The 21,695-nt window shown below is 34.9% G+C and overlaps 1 protein-coding gene across 5 annotated transcripts in view; it reads left to right on the top strand.

The window, feature by feature from the left end:
* Positions 1 to 1,918: 1,918 nt before the first annotated feature.
* The window catches only part of slc20a2 (solute carrier family 20 member 2), a 36,350-nt gene continuing 16,573 nt past the window's right edge, over positions 1,919 to 21,695 (top strand). The window contains exons 1-5 of one of the 5 annotated variants that reach the window (XM_067394905.1): positions 1,919 to 2,203; positions 16,799 to 17,352; positions 17,811 to 17,951; positions 18,797 to 18,882; positions 21,598 to 21,694. In XM_067394905.1, coding sequence (XP_067251006.1) covers positions 17,061 to 17,352; positions 17,811 to 17,951; positions 18,797 to 18,882; positions 21,598 to 21,694 — 616 coding nt within the window. In that variant the 5' untranslated portion in view covers positions 1,919 to 2,203; positions 16,799 to 17,060. Of the gene's footprint in view, positions 2,204 to 10,339; positions 10,764 to 12,112; positions 12,382 to 15,386; positions 15,583 to 16,798; positions 17,353 to 17,810; positions 17,952 to 18,796; positions 18,883 to 21,597; position 21,695 lie in introns of those variants that run through there. The other 4 variants (XM_067394901.1, XM_067394903.1, XM_067394904.1 and 1 more) reach the window with 4 other exon arrangements.

Genomic DNA, 21,695 nt, shown 5'->3' on the forward strand with positions numbered 1-21,695 from the left:
TCATCAGTACGAACATCTAGACCCACTTTTTTTTTGTTTTTTTTTTTCATGGGAAGACTGAAAGGTATGACTGAATATCAGCTTGAATATTAACTTGATTTACGGTAAATGTGCATTACTCACCTCATTTGTTGACATTTTGTTTTCACATTTATTGATCTTGTGAAGAAAAGTCAACAATCACTCTTTAATTCATCATCACACTAATTGCCCTTCTCTTGCTCTAATCAGCCCCGTCTAGCACATTGTCTGGCACTGCAGTGTTGAACTCTCTGTTGCACTTTATTTAATAAGCTCCACCGCCATCTAGTGGTTAAAAAAAAACACGCCCTACAGGCCAGCTGCGTAGTGACTTGTAATGACAGTAGGCTCATTTTCTATTTACTGTCCAAAAAAACACATGCTAAATTATGCGAGTAGACTCAGAAATGAAACTCGCTCACTCTTCAGCTTAATAAGTCTCATAGAAAGGCTTTGTTTGGCTCTGCCAGGCACTGCCCACTCAGGAATAACTTGAACTGAATGGATGTCAATTTTTTTTTTTTTGCCTCATTACTCATTCTCTAGTTACCGGTTTGTTATATGATTCGTAAGGGAGATGTAGAAATGGGCAATCTTCACTGTAATGTTTTCTATTATTATTTAACGAGCACTTCTAGTCTTACTAAATCAACATTTGCATGTCGGGATGGAACAGCAGATGGCGCTGTTCGACAACTTTGGCATTTTTTGCTCGCCTCAAATGTGGACGAAAAATCTCAATATTACTATCAAGTATCAAGCAGCAATGAGTTTGGCATATTTAATCTTCTTAAATGTAGGCTAGTTGAATGTGGACGAAAAATTTCAATACAACTATTAATTTCTCGAATAATTTAACTTTATGCAAACGGCCATATGTAGAATATATAAGCATACAGAGCACTGAAGAAATAACTTGTCTTCTATTATTATTATTATTATTATTATTATTATTATAAACATATTGAAGCAACCCGATAGCACAAAATTCGGACTGATGCACATAATTAACAGAGGTGATGCTATATTCCTAAATGTTACCTTAATATCTGATGCTGTAAATCAAAGTCTAGGATGAACTCAGTGAACTTGTGTTGCTCCTGAACTTGTCTCGTGTGTGTTGATGAACAAATCATTCCACACAGTCGAATCTATTCAATGAATCTTTTGAATCACAACATTTGTCTGAACGATTTATTCAAGAAAATAATTTAGTAAAGTAAAATAATTAGGACACTTTTGCCATTGAGATGAGTGGGGAAAATGTCCCAATTATCCTGAATTAACCCGGTTTAAAATATTAAAATGCATATGACGTGATATATTAGTATTGTTTAATATAATGCAAATATTTAGGTTCTAAATTACATTTTTATGAGATGAATCACAAATGAAATTACAACGAACTTCCTTATTAATAAAACATATTTGTTGAACGTTAGGGTGTAATGTGCACTACTTGATTATGCAATTACGTCCGAGCATAAAATAGTCGCTGAATCGTTTTAAGTTTTTTCTTTTCAAAACGATTCATTATCAGAACCGATTCGCAGAAAGGACGGAGTCGGACTTCCCATAGTCTCGTGTGGCGCGCATGTGTTGAGAACGCGCGAATGCTGTTACGTAACAATACGAATACTCACAACTACCTGCCCGCTTTCTGAGATATAAAATATTACTAATAATTAAGTATTGATTGATATTGATAGTGTATTCTTATCCCAATCATTGTGGATAAGAATCGATCTCTCGTCACGTGACCCAGACATTACAATAAACCTCCTTTTCCTCAGAAAAACAATGACCTCGTGGCTCGTGCACTCACAAGGATACATGTCTCAAACAGCCCATAATAAACCTAATTAAAGCGCCCATTTGCTTGAATCCACTGCCATTCAGTTGATACTTCAGCTGAAGGGGGACAGGACTTTGCATTGGTTTGTCTCCACACGTTCTTTCCCGTTTTTTCTCCGTACACGGAAAGCTCCTGCCCCCTGATCCCTCAAGCGCCCGGATGCACACCAGCAACAGTCAGTCAGTCAGTCAGGACAAACATGGTCGCCAGAGCTGAAGGAAGCGTTTAGGAATCTCCTCGCTGCAATTCTCTTCAGAAAGTGAAGGCTTTTAGACTGGTCGCTTAAAGCACGTAAAGCCTCGCCGGAGGACTACAATTTCTTTCTCGGTGAGTAAGAGCTGTGTCACTGACCGCTGTCAAGCCATTGATAATTCGTCAATAGATTAGATTCACGCGACCGGGAATATTTTCAGAACCACGCGCTCAGGAATAGGAAAAGGCCCGCTTATTACTTTGTTTCTCGCGTGTGAAGCTACATATGGCTTTGAGACGCGGCGATATTGTCTCTAAAATGATTGTATATTAATGGGAGGGATTGCGGGATTTTTCTCAGGGTCAGATGTGTCCACTGGTATTTAATGCTATTAAGCGCTTTGTATTAAGCATGGTGTTCGTTTGGTGGGTATGACAGAGCTTTTGCTGAATTGTTTTTCATGTGAATTTATATATTTGTTAGAGGTCGCACTAGTCAGGCAAGAGCCTGTCGAGACGGACAGAAACGGACAAGCTGTTGTGATTTGAGAAACGTTATACACGTGATTGTCTGTTGTAACATTTTCTTTAATGTAGACCCACAACAAAATATAACGCACAAATGTAGTTTATAGTTAAGCAGTGTCACACGAAAAGAATTGCCTCTTGCCACATATAGTCACAGCTGTGCTTATTCACTATCTTGACAGACTGGGTCTGTGATATTGCTTTTTAGTAATTAATTACAAGTAATTAATTAAGATGTAAAAGGCACAAGAAACCCCTGTGCGTTTTATAATTCGGTTATCACATAATACATATTTAAGAACAGCAATTTACATAAAAACATTGTTTTATTGTGAAGATTGTTGAAGTTTCATAAAGGAACGTTGCTATGCAACACAAATAACAAACTGCTATGTGAGCTGCGCAGTGATATGACAAAGTACCCGCCCGACATGTTTTTAGGCGGCCTATTTTGCCCAAACAGCTTCAAGGTGAATCACAGCATTACAAGTTTAAGTTGAAGTAAAGAATTCAGTGCTTCCCACAGGTTTGAAATATACTTTTGGTAGCCGGGTGAAAAATCCTCCCTGTATTACATGTGACAAACAAAAAATGTGTGATTTTTAACAGTATTTTTATTTATTGAAATTAATTTTAATTACATAGCATACTATTAATTACATACTAATATTATGTATTATTATGCACTGTAAATTATGCAAAATTAAAGCATTTAAATGGTTCTCCTTTTCCTATGCTGTCATATAGTGTCTCTCTCAGTGAATGGAACACAGATTTTACTAGTGAAATTTATATAATGAATAATATGTGTCAAATAATGTTCTTAGTCTTTTCTTCCTGAGGGGGAGACTACAGTCTACTAATTTACTATCAATTAAATGGAAATCAAATTAAATACAATTTGTTGTGTAACCAAAATACCAGTAATGCCCAAAAGAAAAAGAAAAAACTTAGACTTTTAATTATAAACAAGCAAAGAAATACATCGGGACTCTTATTTTGAAATGTCTGTACTATTGCAGGCTGATCCTTCAGATTCTTACAATCGTATAAAATATTATAAATGCCATAAATTAGACATTGTAATAATTCATCAACTTGAGTTCATTAGCAGTCGCTTGGCATAAATCTGCACTTTTCATTGATTGAGAATCACTTTGAAGCAGTCTGAAGCACTGTTGCACGAGCCTTTATAACATGCAACAGCGCCCCCCTTGTGACTTTGCAAAAATGCAGCGCCCGTGGGAATGTTAAGCCGCGCACACACTTAACGATTGTAAGGCCGATTATGAATGTAACTTGATACTTATGACTAATCGCGCTCAAATGCGTCCAGTCAGAGCCAGTTGCGTTCAGTCTGCGATTACAGTCGGTGTTCAAATTCCATGTGTGAGTATATAAATCGGCTTCAGTTGAAGGAAACAATCGGTATGTGTGTTCAGTTCAGTCTTAGAATGTTTCAGCTAATCGTTAGGTGTGTCCCCGGCTTTAGCGGGAGTAAACAGTTCTGACACACACATGATGAGCAGGTACGAAACGACTAGTTAATCGATCGCGGATGGTTTCATTATCTTGGGCGATATAAAAGTATAAGAGGATAAAAATAATAAAAGCAAAAAAGAGTCTACAAATATACTTGGGCGGCCGTTATTATACCTGGATGTATCGCCCAAGTAAAGTCTATGTGTGGGAAGCACTGGAATTGTTCAAAAATTGGACAAAAAGACAAAGGTACAAGAACGTGTACTTTACATCTTTAATGGGGGAAAGAACAATCACAAGAAGCATTGCCAATGACCATATAAGTCATTCTTTTGGTACAGTTTGGGATTTGTTTTGATTCTCTGATTGGAGATTTCTTTGCAGAATCATGGTAATGTAGTTTTTCACCAGGAATTCCGCTGTTAAATATAGGTGCGTTCACGCCATGTAATTACAGTAACAACTTACTGTAGAACTTGTAATTACAACATGTAAACTTGTAATTTTCTGAGAGCTAAGACTTGTACCACATGGCCGCTGTTCCACCTGACCAGTGCAAATTAAGGTGTGTTCGACTTGAAGAGGCGCTGTGCAGACCGATTGGTGTATGACATCAAAGTACTGATTCGAAAGCATACATATCTTTGTTTACGGTAGTTATGACATGGAGTGAACGCAGCATATGATTATTTAAAAAAATATGTTGAAATAATATGGGTTGATGGCTTCAAAAAGCATCTACCATTGATTAACAAACCTCACAGCTCACAGTAGGTCTGTCTTCAATGTTTTTTTTTTTTTTTAATTATTGTTGAAAATCAATTATTCTATAGCGAAAATAAATGGGATTTTTAGTTCTGGAACCTGACTATTGTACCATGTCCTTAAATATAACATGGCTGCTACTGACCAGTCTAGAATCTAAACTATCCATTATGTTATATTGAGTAACTTATGCTTCAGATAGAAATGGCCAGTTAATTAACTTAAATCTGAGGACCATAATGGACAATAATATGTAAACATGTGAAATCAATGTGTCTAGCCTCCCTTCCTCATCTCTTATTGTATTGATATATTACAGTGTACAATTTATAGTTGGTGTTCAGTCTGATCTTGATAGGAATATGCTGTGAAAGTATTTATATACTGGAAGCTTTGAATGTTTCCTCACAGCGCATAACATCATTTGGTGGTATATCAGATTTATGTCCTTTTATGGACCTACAAAACAGACTTCATCTTCTGTTGAGGTCCCACATTTCTCCACAGATTTGAAAGGGTAGAATGTCATATAATCACTGAATGCCTAAAAATTGATCATTACATCATGTATTAAATGTGTATGCGAATGTGTGTTTTCTTTACACACACAAAGAGACTTTAAAAGCAGTATTAGAGCATCATGTGCAGCAGCACGTGCTTTGTGTACATTGTGATAGAATCAGACAGCAACAGCCTCTTAGTGTTTATGTATCCGGGCCTACATCTGATAAGTGTTTGCTGAGTTGTTGAACTTACTAAAAAAAGAAATGGCCAGGTTAAAGCCATTTTTGGTCACAGCGATTTATGAGTTTATTCACAAAAAAACTTTGTTAACCTCAATCAATGAAAAGCGAATAAACAGTTTGAAGCAAGTTAAATTGTACGGATGTATGGTCTTACCACACCAATCTTTTTATGCTAAAATTTCTAATTTCTTTCCTTCTAATGCTAAAGTAACACTGCAAAGTGGCACAGGAACACTTCTGAAGTGGCATTTCAGAGACTGCTCAAAGTGAGGTGGCATAACTGATTTTACACAGCAGTTACAATTGTATACTGTGAGATAGTAGCTTTTATTCAAGCATTATGTCTTTACACTAAAATTTGGCAAAGTGCAGCCTTAACTTTAACTTGGCACCGTAAGAGATTTCATTTGGGGAAAATTTTAGAATTTCTTTCAAATATTAAACTAATAATAAAGTTTTTTTTTATTATTTATTATTATTATTATTATTATATTTTTATTTATTACTACAGTCTAAAAAAATGCTGGGTTCAAAACAACCCAAGTTGGGTTGAAAATGGACAAACCCAGCGATCGGGTTAAATGTTTGCTCAATGTGCTGGGCAATTTTATTTAACCCAATTATTGTTTAAAAATTACTATATGGCTGGCTTAAAATAAACCCAAAATAGGTTGGAAAATAAAAATCAGACCCATAATTACTAGAGGCAATAATGATAATCAAAAGGTGAACATTTATTAACAAGCAATTTAATAATGTTTATTGTTCATTATTATTAATTAAACTGATGAATAAATGTTCATTTATTAAACATATTAATTCATGTTAATTTCCAACATACTTTGGATTCATTTTAAGCAAGCAATACAGTAAACTACCCAGCAGATTGGGCAAACATTTAACCCAACCACTGGGTTTGTCCATTTCCATTTTTTAACCCAGCATTTTTTTTTTTATAGTGTACTAGTTTATTTTTAAACTTTGCCACAAATATCTTTTGATGCTGATAAAAAATTAATAAATACATGTAAGGTATAGTATGATAGTGAGTTAATACCTTTTAATTAAGGAATGTTTTCCACAATACAGGGAGTGAATTACCCATCTTCCATGTTCCCTGTTGCTGCTCTCACAATACTTTCCATACGCTCCCTCTGAGCTTTGAATGCCAGTACTCACAACACAGCCTTGTGTGTATCCCCGACAACATTTGGCTCTTCGCTTGGCATTCTCAAAGGAAGGCAAGTTGCCCATTTACCATGCCCATTGCGGCACTAAAGGGACAATAAGTCATTGATATGTCTGAGGAACTGCTGGGAGGTGCTCTTTAAACACAATGGCTAATTCTCTGTAAAGGGACATGACAGTGTTGTGAAGATGTCGGAACAGGTTATGGTACTTTTTGTAGCAGAGCAGTGTGGCTGAATTCCCACCTAAGGGGGGAATTTAAACAAAAAAAACATGACATAAGAAGGAGAGGAGGTGGCCACATTAGTTTGTCATTGTTTATGAAATAGTGACATTCTGAAATGCTTCTAAACAAGAATGTGGGACATTATGGCAAACACTTGGCTTCTCAAAGTGAATTCGCTGACTCCATTAAGCTATCATGAAGATGAATGGGTTTTTAAATGATGTGCCGTGGCTCAATTTATGACCAGGTTAAGTGGTGTTAAGAGTTAGGTTGTTGTTACAAGAGCACAAAATGAAATGCCTAAAATGCCCATGGTTGAGTCTTGTTTAGTTTTTGCGTAACTCCATTTACGCCCAACCAATAAATTCGATGGAGGAATCCACAGAGCCTCACCCTGAACTGGAGGAAGAACAGAAACACTCTGTACATGCCCTTCTCAACATCAAACAAGTTTGCGCTTTGCCAGTATATACAAGTTCAGTATGTAAAGAACTGAAAAGGGTTTGTTTTCTCTTTTTGTCACATGGAAATACATGGCTGCTTCTTGTTGTCTTGCTGTCACTCCTCGGCAACTGGAACCAGTCCCAGATGACACTGTAGTGCTGCTCGCACACTATGCAATGGGTGAAAATTTCATGCATGTCATTAATAGTGCGCAGGTCTGTCATGTGTTTGTCATCGCTGAATCTTTCAGTCACTAATTCAAGAGATTTAGAGAAAAAAAAATCTGACTGATGATAAAATTTAGATCTGTGACTAATTGTGACTGAAATTTGGCATGTTAGGGTAATGTAGAAAGGCAGGTCGACAGTAGCCACGGGCTTCCTCTAGTGTACTAGATGTTGCTGTAGGCATACTGTCACCGAAACTTTACTACATAATTTTGGCAAATAGGTCTCTGAAATGACTGGTATACTTGCAGATGTTTTAAAAGGAACTCTTTTCCTCCTTCAGGGTGCAAGCAAATCTTATGAAATAAATCTCACACCAGAAGGAGCTGAAGGGGATAAAAACAGATAAATGTAATGTTATGGAGTTAAAGACATCATCAAATGAAAATGTAAGTTTTGTGGATTTTAGTCTCTGTGCCTGTTAACCTTAAGGTATATTTAAGATATATTGTACTTCTAAAAGATAAAAGATGTATTTTAAGTTTTTCTGTAAACAAAATATATTATACGGTATTAATAATACTGTATATACTGTATAAATAAACTAAAAAAAGTACCATAAATATTGCTTATATTATAATATACAATATTAATAATACTATAGTGTAATTTCTATTATATTATAACTTACTGACCTTGACACACAGTCATGTGGGTCTATTGTCAGTCATCTAGGAGATAAAATTTCACATTTTTTAAAAGAAATAATATATAGTTACTATGTCACTTTTTAAAATGGATTTCAGCCTTTTAATTAAACTTTTTTTTTTCTTTATTCAGTAGCATGTTTTATGGTTTATGGCTGTGAAAGAAAAAGGGACAAGCCCTTTGCCTCACCTCTGATTCGCCAGAAAACTGAACTTGTCAAAGCCATTTTATGGGGTCTGTAATGACAAATTAGTAGTTATATTAGTAGCACGAGGTCTTTTCATCTGCATTTCTCAGCCATCCACAGGTCTTAATTTGGACATTTATCACACTGCGAGCTGTGTGGTTGCATGACATTTAACAGTGTAACACCTAAGCTTTCCAACTCTTTCAAGCTGGGAACATGAATGGGAGCCTCTAAACTAATATTTTCCATAAACCATCCACCAAAGCACTTATTACTCCTGCCAACACCACACAGACAGCAGAGTGCCCATCTAAAAATATCAAATTACTGCTTGGCACTAGAGGAGGAGTGGTGTGCACTCAAGAGGGTGTCTGTGTGCAGTTTGTTCCTGTTCGTATTCCTGTGAGGGTGTTTTGTATGTATTACAGTTGATTATAGAATATGTACTTGGACAGCTGGTTGCTCTTTTCTTTGAACTGCCTCATGTGTCATGACTATTTCCAGCACCCTAGGGTCAGTTTAGGAAGTGAGCACCCTGCTATCAGTGTAAAAGCAGCTATTGGCAGACATCTGAAACCATCAATGTCTGTGTAGGGGGTCATAATATTGTGGAGCTTCATTGTTGATTTTGAGTGCTTATTTGACGCAGGATTCCTGTCATGAACTTCATACAGACTGAAAAAGCAATGAAAAACATCAAGGTTGTAGGGCGGCAACGATTAATCGCGATTAATCGTTTGCAATATAAAAGCCAGTTTACATGTAATATATATATGTGTGTGTTCTGTGTATAATAATTATGTATATATAAATACACACACATTCATGTATATATTTAAGAAAAATTTTATATTTATATATAAAATATTTATTTTTATATGTAATATAAAATATATATATATATATATAATACATGCATATATTTCTAAACTTTATACCTGTATGTGTGTGTATTTATATATATATATATATATATATATATATATATATATATATATATATATATATATATATATATATATATATATATATATATATATATATATATAATTATTATACACAGAACACACACATATATATTACATAAACACAGACTTTTATTTTGCAAACGGTTAATTGTTGCAGCCCTACATGGTTGTGAATCTTTGGGTTTGCAATGAACTGATTTCATTTACAAATCATTGATTTTCAGTTTGATTCAGAAGTGACTTTTTTCTTTTTTTCCTAAATTCAGAACGATTACAATTTTAACAATGTCTTCTGTACGTCAATTCATAATTAATTTTATATAAGTTAATTTTACTATGAAAACTTGCCTTATGTATTGGTATTTGGTGCCATATCAGTTATTATATAGCTGATATTTGATTTTATTTTTTTTATTTGTTTTGTTTTTTCATTTTCATTTTTTCATTTTATATTAGCTTTGACATCATCTAATGCTTACATTTAACACTTTTAAATGTAATATTTACCAATATCAAATCTCAAAATTATTAATAATAATTTTACATACCGTGCGTTATAATGTTGTGATGCCTGAATTCACTTTTAGCATTAAAATGGTTGATTTTAGTTTTAAGTTTTAATTTTCTGTATCAGTGTCAGCCAGAATTTTTATATTAATACATGGCTAATGAAAAATGAAACCAGCCCCTCACTTGTAATGTCGTCTCATCTGACACGATAGATACTTTAAACATTGTAACCACAGTGGCTGTTATTCTGTGGTTTTCAGTCTCTTTCGTCAGCACAACAAAGGAAGAGAAGGAAGTTGTTAGATTGCATCCTGTGAATGTCATTTGTTTGTTTACGGATTTCTATTCACCAACCACCCATATATTATCTCCCATGATGCCAGAAACCGCACAGACTTGTTTAGAGTATCTCTGTGCTACAGGACAAGTTGATAAAAGTGTTGTGTTCTGAAACACTGCGTGATGTGCTGCTGGTATTGCGCTTAGTCTGTGAGTCAGGGCTGTGTAGATGTAAGAGCGATGAGGCCCAGAATTGCTTATGACAATGTCTGACAGCCTGTCATCCCCTTCTGATGATTCTTGTTGAGAGAGTGTTCCAATAACTGCAGCTATCACCTATAGCTACAGTCCCAGCAGTGGATGAATGTTTGTTTCTGGAGGTTTGGCTATTTTAAGGACCGAGAGATGGATGACCTGAGGGTGAGTCGATCAGCACGGAGCTACAGACATCCCTCAAGTGTCAGCGGCGCGGGGCAGTCTGTGATGTGCTGGAGAGGGTTAGTCGCTCGGCATGTTCTGCCTTTGTTTTTGTCTGAGTGTTCACTGTTCGGAGCAAGAGAGGTGGACTGTGAATGGGTGGGGGCACATGATAATGATATCATCATCCTGAAAGCACTGATTGTTCCAAACACTGCAAGAGACAAAGAAAGACAGAAAAACAAAAAGAAAGAAGGGAAGACAGAGAGTAAAAAACCTTCCAGCAAAGGTCTATCTATCGGTTTTGTGTATAATTTTCAGTTATTGCACACATTCTTTGTAAAGAAAACGCAAATATTTGTTCATTTTTATATTTTGATATTTATTTATAGATGTATATCAAACTATCTGACATTTCATATACGTATGAAACTGAAAAATTAATAATAAATATTTAAAAATAAATATTAAGGTCTGAAATATTTGTAAAATAAATATTACATTTAGAATATATATGGGGGACATTGAAAATATTGACAGAGCATGTAGAAATCTGAACTTTTTTTCCCAACCACGGTAGCAGAAATTCCTTACTGTTAAGTTTGGTTAGAGTTTAGAGTTGAGTTTATCCAAATGACTGGAAATGTCATGCAAAAATAATGCAAAATCATTGGTCGAAAGGTGTGGGAGCCTTGTGTAATGAGATTATGAAACCAGATGCGATTTTATTGTTCCCTGTGGAGGAGATTAGTGTCAGTATATTACTGTCAGAAACATTCATAATTCAGTCCTTTCTTTCTTAAGACAATAGCCTATCTAGGGACCTGAAATACAAATTAATGTGTGCAAAGATGGCTATGTGCAACACACCTTTTTTATTAATACTTATTTGACAGTATTATGTAGTTTGGTTTTGTTTGTTTTTATCTTCTTTTATATATTTTTAAAATAAGTAATATATAATTGTTTTTCTAATATTACCCATGTTTTTCCCCACACAAATGACCTGTATACCAATGACTTCCTTTCATTTATTGTGCCATGATGGGTGTTTGCATATCCCATAATACTGAGACCGTTTTGTGGTGCTTCATTAATTTTCCACTTGCGTTTGGTAATTTGTATTTATTTGATACTAAATGCCTTTAGAGAGACATAATGCAGATATTATGGTGCCAGCAGTCAGTGTATACAGCATTGAATGTCCTTGATGCGACTGCATGCCTTTTCCTGACTGTCTTCTTCTCTATTCACTCTCATTGGCTTGATCTCCCTCGTCACTCCTTCTTCCCATGCTGCGTTAGCCAATCAGTTCCACCGCTCCCACTGAGCGTGTGCGTGATTGGCTGGCTGGCCTGTGATGCTGCTGCCTCTCTTTAAGAAGCAGTCTAGACTGCAGTGACAGGTTTTTCAATGAGAATTGCGCTGCTGTTGTCCTGCAACACGTCTGACTCTCCATCTGGCAATTCCTCATGCTACATTTTACACAACATTGTGATCTTTTCTTTGTCTGAATCCATTGACTGGTCTCTTTGTTCCTATTTTACTGGCATAAGTCAGCGCATCAGTTTAGCATTTTCACATCATTTCATTCATGATCCCTCACGTTTAATCTGTCCATCTCTCATTTTTCGACCCTTTTTTCCGACCCCACTTTCCAAAAAAGGGGGAAAACTCTGAGCACTGCATAGCCCAAAGGTGAGTACTCTTGATTAGAGTTTAGAGTGCTGCAGTCATTACAGACACATTTTTACTGCACTCTCTCCTTTCTTCTCGTGTCGTGTCTAATGCAACAGGTTCTGTATGTACCTCATATATTGGACAGGGCATGTCAGTGTCAAGGGGCATGCATTGTAAAAACTAGCCAGGGTGTATTATATTACTATTATTATGTATACAAAGAGCCCACACACTCTCTTCCTGTGTTTAACAATCACAGTATAAGCTGAATGCTTTTAATATTCAGAATGGGATTGGTTAGTATAATGTGATATTCTTCTCTCAGTGCTTGTTTTGTGTCTCAGGGATTAGTGTCGAATGTCCCAAGGTGTCATAACTTACATTTTATGGATTTTTTAAACAAAAATCTGTGTAAAGCTGTAAAATGCACCATAAATCGTTGAGCCTTGAGGGTTTGCAAGGGTTTGTGCACCCTTTGTGCATCATTTACTCACCCTCATGTCGATCCAAACTGGTATGACTGACTTTCTTCTGTGGAACATAAAAGAAGATATTTTGAGAAATGTCTCAGTGGGTTTTTTGTCCATACAATGAAAACAAACTAGCAGAAGAAGGAAAGTCATACAGGTTGGGAACTATATGAGGGTGAGTAAATGATGACAGAATTTTCTGTGTATGAGACTGACACAAAAAAGAAGATATTGTTGAATACGTCATTATTTTTGTTTTGTTTTGCGAACAAAAAGTAAGGTTGAACCATTGCAGTCACGTGGACTATTTTAACAATGTCTTAAGTACCTTTCTGGACCTTGAAAGTGGTGGTTATCTTGCTCTCTATGGAGGATAAAAAAAAACCTCTTGGATTTCATCAAAAATATTAGGGATGTGCAACGATTATTCACGATTAATCGTCTGTGTTTACATAATATATGTGAGTGTTCTGAGTATAATAATGTATATATAAATACAGGCACATACATGTATATATTTAAGAAAAATGTTAGATTTATATATAATATATTTATATATGTAATAGAAAATATATATATATATATATATATATAATTTATTTAAACATGCATATATTTCTTAAATTTATGCATGTATGTGTGTGTATTTATATATGCATAATTATTATACACAGAACACACACATTACGTAAACAGACTTTTATTTTGCAAATGATTAATCGTGATTAATCATTGCACATCCCTAAAAAATATCTTAATTTGTGTTCCGAAGATGAACGAATGTCTTACATGTGTGGAACGAGTAATTAATGACAGAATTTTAATTTTTGGGTGAACTAACCCTTAAGTATGTCTTGAAATGTAAGTATAGTCCCAGACTGATTGCATTTCTCACATTTTAAACAAGGTCAACCTTGTGAACTGATAATAACGTTGATTATTGTTGATATCCGTTTAATCTCTGAATAAGGTTGTTGTCTTCTCATAAAAAGAATCAGTTCAATAATAGTATGAAAAATAGGATTTGGCAGGTGCTCTCAGCAAATGAACTGCTAAAGCTGTTGCACAGATTGCTAAAGAGCTGAAGGGCCAAAAAGAAATAGACCTCAAATTTCCAAGAGCAGCAGAAGAATCTAATTTCATCCAAATTGTCTCAGCTCATCACCCTGTCCTGATGTCACATCGCAGTATCAATGTTTTGGCATTGCATCAGTTTTCCAAAAATGTGTTGTAACCATTACTAGTTCTAAAATGCACCTCTTTAAAATCCAGACCTGCTATTAGTATGCATTAGACATTTCCATCTCAAGAGTGCATATTTTTCTGAAAAACCCAACATATGCTGCTTGGATGTGTTATTATAACTCCTTTAGAAGTTAACTTACTACCAGCAGCTTTTGTACTTAATTGAACAGGTATGCAATAAATAAATAGCTAAACATGTAATATATATATATAACATAAACACAAATGTTTGGGGTTGGTATGATTTTTTTTTTTTTTTTTTTTTTAAAGTAGTCTCTTATGCTCACCAAGGCTGCATTTATTTGATTAAAAACAGTAATACTGTAAAATATTATTACAAATTTAAATAACTATTTTCTATTTGAATATATTTTTAAAATGTAATTTATTCCTGTGATGTCAAAGCTGGATTTTCAGCAGCCATTACACCAGTATTCAGTGTCACATGATCCTTCAGAAATCATTCTAATATGCCGATTCGAAATTCTATAGGACTCGATTTCCCCGCCATGCAGAATGCGATTTTAACCGAGGACACTGTATCGGGTTCTTTTTATTTATAGGTAAATTTAGTGGTCTGCACTAAATCGAATTGCAAAAATAATGACAGTTTCAGACAGGTTTCTCGAACCTCCTATTTCTGCCATCTCGGTGTTGACGACATCCATGGGTGACTAAAACATAACCGTAAATACTTTACAGACCATCTTTTGTGATAACCATGTCAACAACCATGTGACGTTTGATACGTGAGGTGTTGCTGTTCACGTGACGCTTGCGCACAATCAGTAAATACCTTGTGCATGTATTAGTCTGGCTTTCCCACTGTTTACATTTAATTCCCTTTTAACAAAAGGCTTAGTGAAGTGGAAGAATGTGCCGTTGTCCCCCCTCGAGTTGACTTCAGTATCAGTTCTAAGCAGTGATTTTTCACCCTCTGCATTGCAGGTCTGGCCTGTGGTGAGAACGCTCTGTAATTTTACAGGTGTTGGTTTTGACGTCACTATATGATCGTATACTGTGTCTTTGTAATGCTTTAAAGTCCATTCAGTCATCAGCTGTTGACTGATGGTCTAAATACCGCACTGTCCCCTTGTGGTGTGGGATCAGTCGTTCTGATAAACAGGACTGATCAGATTTCACCAAGCACATAGTGGCCCATTTACAGACCTGCCATTTTCCAATGAATTTGACCCACTAAGATTCTTAGAGTGGGGAAAGCAGGAAGCGAGGAGGCTGTAAGCGGGTATTAGGGGTTGCGACTCCGCAGTGTTGCACAGTGCAGCTGGAGCACGACTCGCTGTACTGCTTCACCTCAGTGGGAGACTCAAACCTGAATCGAAGCCAAGAAGCCGAGAGGAGGTGTGAAGCACGAGTGATTGTTTTGCAGTGCTTACTGCGCTGTTACATTCTGTTATGGACGTATACTGTGTTAGTCACATTGTGTCTTGGTCACATCTGAACGCTTCGCCCTTGGTGTCGTAGTGTAAGGTGGCCAGTTAATGTAAGTGATCAAGTGCTTTTCTTTCTGTGTTACGTAATGCTATTTGATATCTTATTTCAAACCTTGCAATCCCATGTTTTTTGTTCAATAAATCCTTATTGTACTTACAAAAATATAGCAAATTTTCATGATAATTTAATTTTAACATATGAGAGGTCTGTATGGCACCTCCTAATTCATTGTAGTCGAAACAAATTTCTGATTATTAATCCTGTTACCACATGATTTTCCCACTTATTCCAGACAATGTAGCATTTCTCTACATTTTTATTTGGACAGCATGGCGGGAAGTCAATTCTCATTTAATTAAATTATTACACACATTGTTCTGTTTTTAAGCTCAATCAGCTCCGATACTCAAGAAAAAAATACCAAACAAATATTTTTCTTAAATGTATGGAAAATAACTAGCTATGTTATAACTAGCTAGCCCTTTCTGAGTGGCAAATATTCAACCATGTTATGCATTCTGGCATGTTTGTTTATTTATTTATTTTTTAATTATGAATTTTGTCTTTTAAAATGTTTATTACTGGAAAAAAAAACCACTAGATCAGTGTTTTAAATGTATTTATATGTCCTTACTCCTAAAGGTTGAATTTTTGATGTTTATAGTAACCGTTTGCTTAAGGATAAGCACCTCCTTTTTGACCATTTGTTGAAGTTTGATGTACTGATTCTAGTTTGTACTGTATATGTCAAACGTTATCAGACTTTTTGTGAAAATTATTAAACACATTTGTCTTTTATTTATGGAAAATAACTACAAACCAACATTTAGTTCCTATAGATAGCCCTTCCTGAGTGATAATTTTCCACCCTGTTACTCATTGTCATACTAATCTTTTATGAATTTCATTTTTATTTGATGTTTATTATCAGAAAAAAACAATACAAAACTTGGATCATTGTTTTAAATGTCGCAAAGTTTGATTTTTCTTTTTTTTTCTTTTAATAATCAACTTTGTCTGAAGGATAAGCAGCACCGCATTTTACTGTCCATTTGTTGATGTTTCTGCCTCATTTTTGTACTTTATATGTGGAAAATTACCCTAATCCTGTATTTTAATTTTTTCCATGTCCTATTTCTCACATTCCTTGATGTCCCCGAAAACTTTTCAATTTCCCATGTTTTTTTTTTTTTGCTACATTATGCAGTTTATAAGGAAAGTGTGAATACTGTGTAATGATGTCCTTGTCTCTCTTGTTTTGACAGCTGAAGGCATCTTTGTGGACAGGACACTTAGAGGGCCAAACAATGGAATGCTCTCTCCTGCCTACACTGCTCAGCACTCTACAGACTGAGGTTAAACGGCTTAGTTAGCAGTGTACCTCTCCCCCAAGAACACTTTTAGCCTGGGGAAAGTTGGGAGAAATAAAAACCAAGCGAAGGAGAATTTCCTTCATACTACAGCACCTTACTCTAGTTCTTTGTAGTTGTTTGGGATTCATTTGTAAGCTTTGCGTGAACAAAAGCCATGATGGAGACGGAATCTTACCTGTGGATGGTCGTGCTTGGCTTCATTATAGCCTTCATCCTGGCATTTTCAGTGGGGGCCAATGACGTGGCAAACTCGTTTGGCACAGCAGTCGGGTCAGGAGTGGTGACGCTACGTCAGGCCTGCATCCTGGCTTCCATATTTGAGACCCTGGGCTCCATGCTCCTCGGTGCCAAGGTCGGGGAAACCATTCGGAAGGGAATTATAGATGTCAGTTTATACAATGACACGGCGCCGATACTGATGGCGGGAGAGGTCAGCGCTATGGTTGGTAAGTAAGGGCTCATTTAAAGTTGAAACCTCAGTGTGTCATTTTGAAGATTAATGATGAAGAAGCTTAGTGAGGCATTTGTTTATTCTTTGTAGTCTGCCAGATTCTGGGAGTCATTATTACATATTGTATAGTGAGTTGTAATAGAGTCTTAGCCTGATGCCTGAGTTGAATTAGCTTTTAAGGGGAAAATTTTAATCTAAAAATGTTATTCTAGAAATGTAAAACTCAAAGTTAGAGCATTGTGTAGATGATTTAAAAGAATTTATGTAATGAAATCAAAAATGTCTTTGGGAGTTTTTTTTTATGTCAGTTAATAATGAATAGCTATATTGTAATGTTTTTTTTAATGGTAAACCCTTTTAGAGACAGTATTGAAGCCAGAAGGGAAGAGAACATATGGCTGAAAGACTTTTTTTTGTTGCTCCACCTCCCACTCATATTCCCGTCTTTTTCAGGGTCTGCGGTTTGGCAGCTCATTGCCTCTTTTCTGAGGTTGCCCATTTCTGGAACTCATTGCATTGTGGGATCTACTATTGGCTTCTCCATGGTTGCTATTGGCACAAAAGGAGTACAGTGGATGCAGTTAGTCAAAATTGGTAAAAAAAAAAAAAAAAAAAGAAAATAATAAAATGCATAATGAACTTCATTATTTATCAAACTGTGGTAGTTATTTTCACGCCAGCAAACTTTTTTGTTCATTGCCTTGATGCAACTGAGTTTTTAATGTCAGCCTTTTGTTTCTGCTGTCTAATTCTTCTTTTATTGCACTGTTTACCTCTTAATTCTATGCTTTACTTTGTTCAAAAGTTTGGGGTTAGTAAGATTTTTTTTAAAAGAAATTCTTTAATTCATCAAGGATGCATTAAATTGGTCTAAAATGATAGTTAAGCCATTTATAATTGTACAGATTTATATCTTTAATGTTCAAATAATGCTGTTCTTTTGAACTTTCAATTTATCAAACAATCATGAATTTTTTTATCATGGTTTCCACAAAAAATATTAAGCAGCACAACTGTTTTTAACATTGATAAAGTGTCTTCAGCATCAAATCAGCATATTAGAATGATCATGTGATGCTGAAGACTGGTGTAATGATGCTGAAAATTCAGCTTTGACATCACAGGAATAAGTTAGACTTTAAAATATATTCAAATAGAAAACAGATGTAAATTGTAATAATATTTCACACGATTAATCAAATAAATGCAGCCTTCTTTAAAAAAAAAAAAGTGTAAAAACCTCACCAACCCCAAATGTTTGAATGGTAATGTATGCATTTATGTATTTTTTCTCTGGAGCAAATGATCTAATTTTTGCTGTCAATATTTTTGTAACCGAGATGTGTAATGTTGCATGTTGGCCTTTGTGCCTCTAGCAGTGTAATGCATCATTATATTGGTATGCTATTGATTTAGTAATTGCTGTTTATTTGATGCAGTTGCCTCATGGTTCATCTCCCCTCTGCTGTCTGGCCTGATGTCTGGACTGCTCTTCTTCATCATCAGATATTTCATTCTTAGCAAGGTGAGTCATGGGTCGACTATTACACCTGTCTTACATCACTCTACTTTACTGATCTCACTTTGACAAATTTGAAAAAAAAAAAAAAAAAAGATCAAAGTACTCAAAGTGTTTTTCTCTTTTTATTCACACATCCAATATAAACATTAAAGTGCAGTATAGGTTTTCTCCCAGTCCTTTAGAGTAGGGCTACGAGATATATCGAAACATCACAAATGTATACAATGACTTGCGATAACTGCATGATTTTAGTACTCCAGAAGATTGCAAAAAGTCCAAGATTTGGGTTGATAAGGAGAGTAGACTGGACTATTACATATGTGTGACATGCTTAATGTTATTAAAAGCACTCGCGCGCCTCTAGGACAGTGCGTGTTCCTGTATTCAGTTCTCTTCCGCAGCTTATACGGCCAAATTTATGTCAAAATGCCTCGGTGAGTATTCACGTAAACACAGTCAGTTATGTCTTAAGTGGATTAAACAGTTGGGAAAGAAAGAATGCATGTAAAATATATTGGATTCGTGCAGCACTCTTTGTGCTTAATGTTAAACAAACAACAAAAGACAAAATCTCACTGCTCTTGACTGAATAACTTTTGAAGTTTTAATAAGAATCAATATTTAATTTATACAGTTAAGACTAAGCAGTGTTTTATTTTTTTACATTTTATTATTCAATTTCTGTTGTTAAACCTAATGTAGGACTACATAAACCCTCTGGTTTATACTGAAGTTAAAATGACACTTACTTTAATTGCTATACAGAAAAACACTGCTGTTCACTTTCAGAAGTTGTAGGGATGCTTTCTTCTCACAAAAGAATGTGAAACATGTATGTTGGTTATATCATTTTCAGTTTTTAAATATAATTTTATTTTATTTTACACGCTTAAAGCATTATTGTCTCATTTAGAATATTACATTATTGCATTTTTCTACAACATTGTGCAGCCCTACTTCAGTGTTATATACTGGTTCATAACAAGTCCTCATGTTTTCATTATATTTACTGATTAATGTGCATTGTTTTATTTCCAAGTAACTGTGCCTGTGGCTGTTTAGATTGCTTTGCTTTGACAATAGCTCATCTGCGATGTCACAGCAACTGCTTTGCAGTCGACAGCAGTTCATCTTTTAAATGTGTGGCTGGTGTAGGCTCTGCTTCTGTAAACACTTCAATATTTAAGCCTTAAAGAGTTAGGAGCTGGGAAATGCATTCTTACCTGTGGCCACATGATCACAGTGGTTTAAAGGAACAGATCACCTAAAAATAAAAAATGTATCTTTTACTCAGCAGCCTATTGTTCCAAATATGTATGACTTTCTGCTTCTGTGAAATATAAAAGGAGATGCTTAGTAAAATGTTCAAGCAGCTATTTTCTGTATAATGCAAGTAAAATGTGATATACTGTAATGCCAAGCTCCAAAAAAAAAAAAAAAAAGAAAATTAATTAGAACAAATTTAATTATTAAAGTTGTCCATACTACTTGTTCTATATTCAAAGCACTGAAAATAGAGCTAAATGATTAATCAGTAAAAGATTAATCATTCGATCTTATTCCTAAATGACGACGATTCGGCTGTGTCTGTTAAACCTTTGGCAAGTGCAATCATAGCGAACATTCAAATCTGCATTTGCGCTGCCGGTGAGCCAGAGAGAGCAGGTGTTGTATAGGTATGAAACTTCTAAACAAGCAGTCTTTTCAATCATATAGTATCATTATATCTGTTACAATAATTCACAGAAGTACTGGGATAAAAGTTTAAAGTTCAAATATAAACACTGATGTCACCTTTTGAAAGTAATAAGAATTGAATAATTTACAAAGTAGTTGGCAACAAGTGACTGTTAAAAAAATGTATTTGCCATTGAATCATTCACTCATTCAAGAGTTCAAAAATGCCAAGTCATCCAGTAAACAAGTGAAATCTTTATGAGCCAGTAATTGAATCATTCTTTTTTTTTATGTGTTGTTTAATTACATGTTATTTTGTTTAGTTGTCTATTCAGAGTCTTGGGAGAACTGTGGTCTCTATTTTAAAACAAACAAAAAAAAGTGATTCTCAATTTATCCAGAATTGTGCAGCTCTAACTGAAAATCTTCTGCTCTGAAATAGACATTTTTTTTTCTTTCGTTTTGATGCTTAACCCAAGCTTCACCTTCATTTTATGGAAAAGAGAAGCTTGAAATATTCATTTTCTGGGTTAACTATCCCTTTAAGTGCATATTTAAATCAGTGTTATGTTAACTAAAACTAATTGGAATAAAGCTGAAATAAAATATGCATATTAGATACAAAAAATAAATGAATAAAAATGAAAATTAAAAATGTTGACTTGGCAGCTAACTAAAATAAATACTAAAATTATTAAACTAGAAATAAAAATAAATTGAAGCTAAATAGAACAAATACTAATAATGACAAAATTACATAAAATTAAAATGAAAACTAAATATCTAAAAATAAAAGTTCATTGAAATTATTAATACTATAATACTAAATAAATAATACTAATATAACACTGATTTAAATTGTAACCAACAATGGAGTGGTTCTTTTAAGCTACGAAATATTACAACTACTTTTTATTAAAGAATCACAGTGACTTTAATGTATAAACAAAAGTTTTAAAATTGGAAATGTTTTGTCCATATTCGTGACATCTGTGTGGTTTTATTCAGAGTTCATATTCTTTTGTGATCTGTCCATTACAGGATGACCCTGTTCCCAATGGCCTCCGCGCTTTGCCCCTCTTCTACGCTTCGACCATCGGAATCAACACCTTCTCCATCATGTACACTGGAGCTCCCTG

This window comes from Chanodichthys erythropterus, chromosome 9 (genome assembly GCF_024489055.1).
Source record: "Chanodichthys erythropterus isolate Z2021 chromosome 9, ASM2448905v1, whole genome shotgun sequence".
Classification (NCBI taxonomy): Eukaryota; Metazoa; Chordata; class Actinopteri; order Cypriniformes; family Xenocyprididae; genus Chanodichthys; species Chanodichthys erythropterus.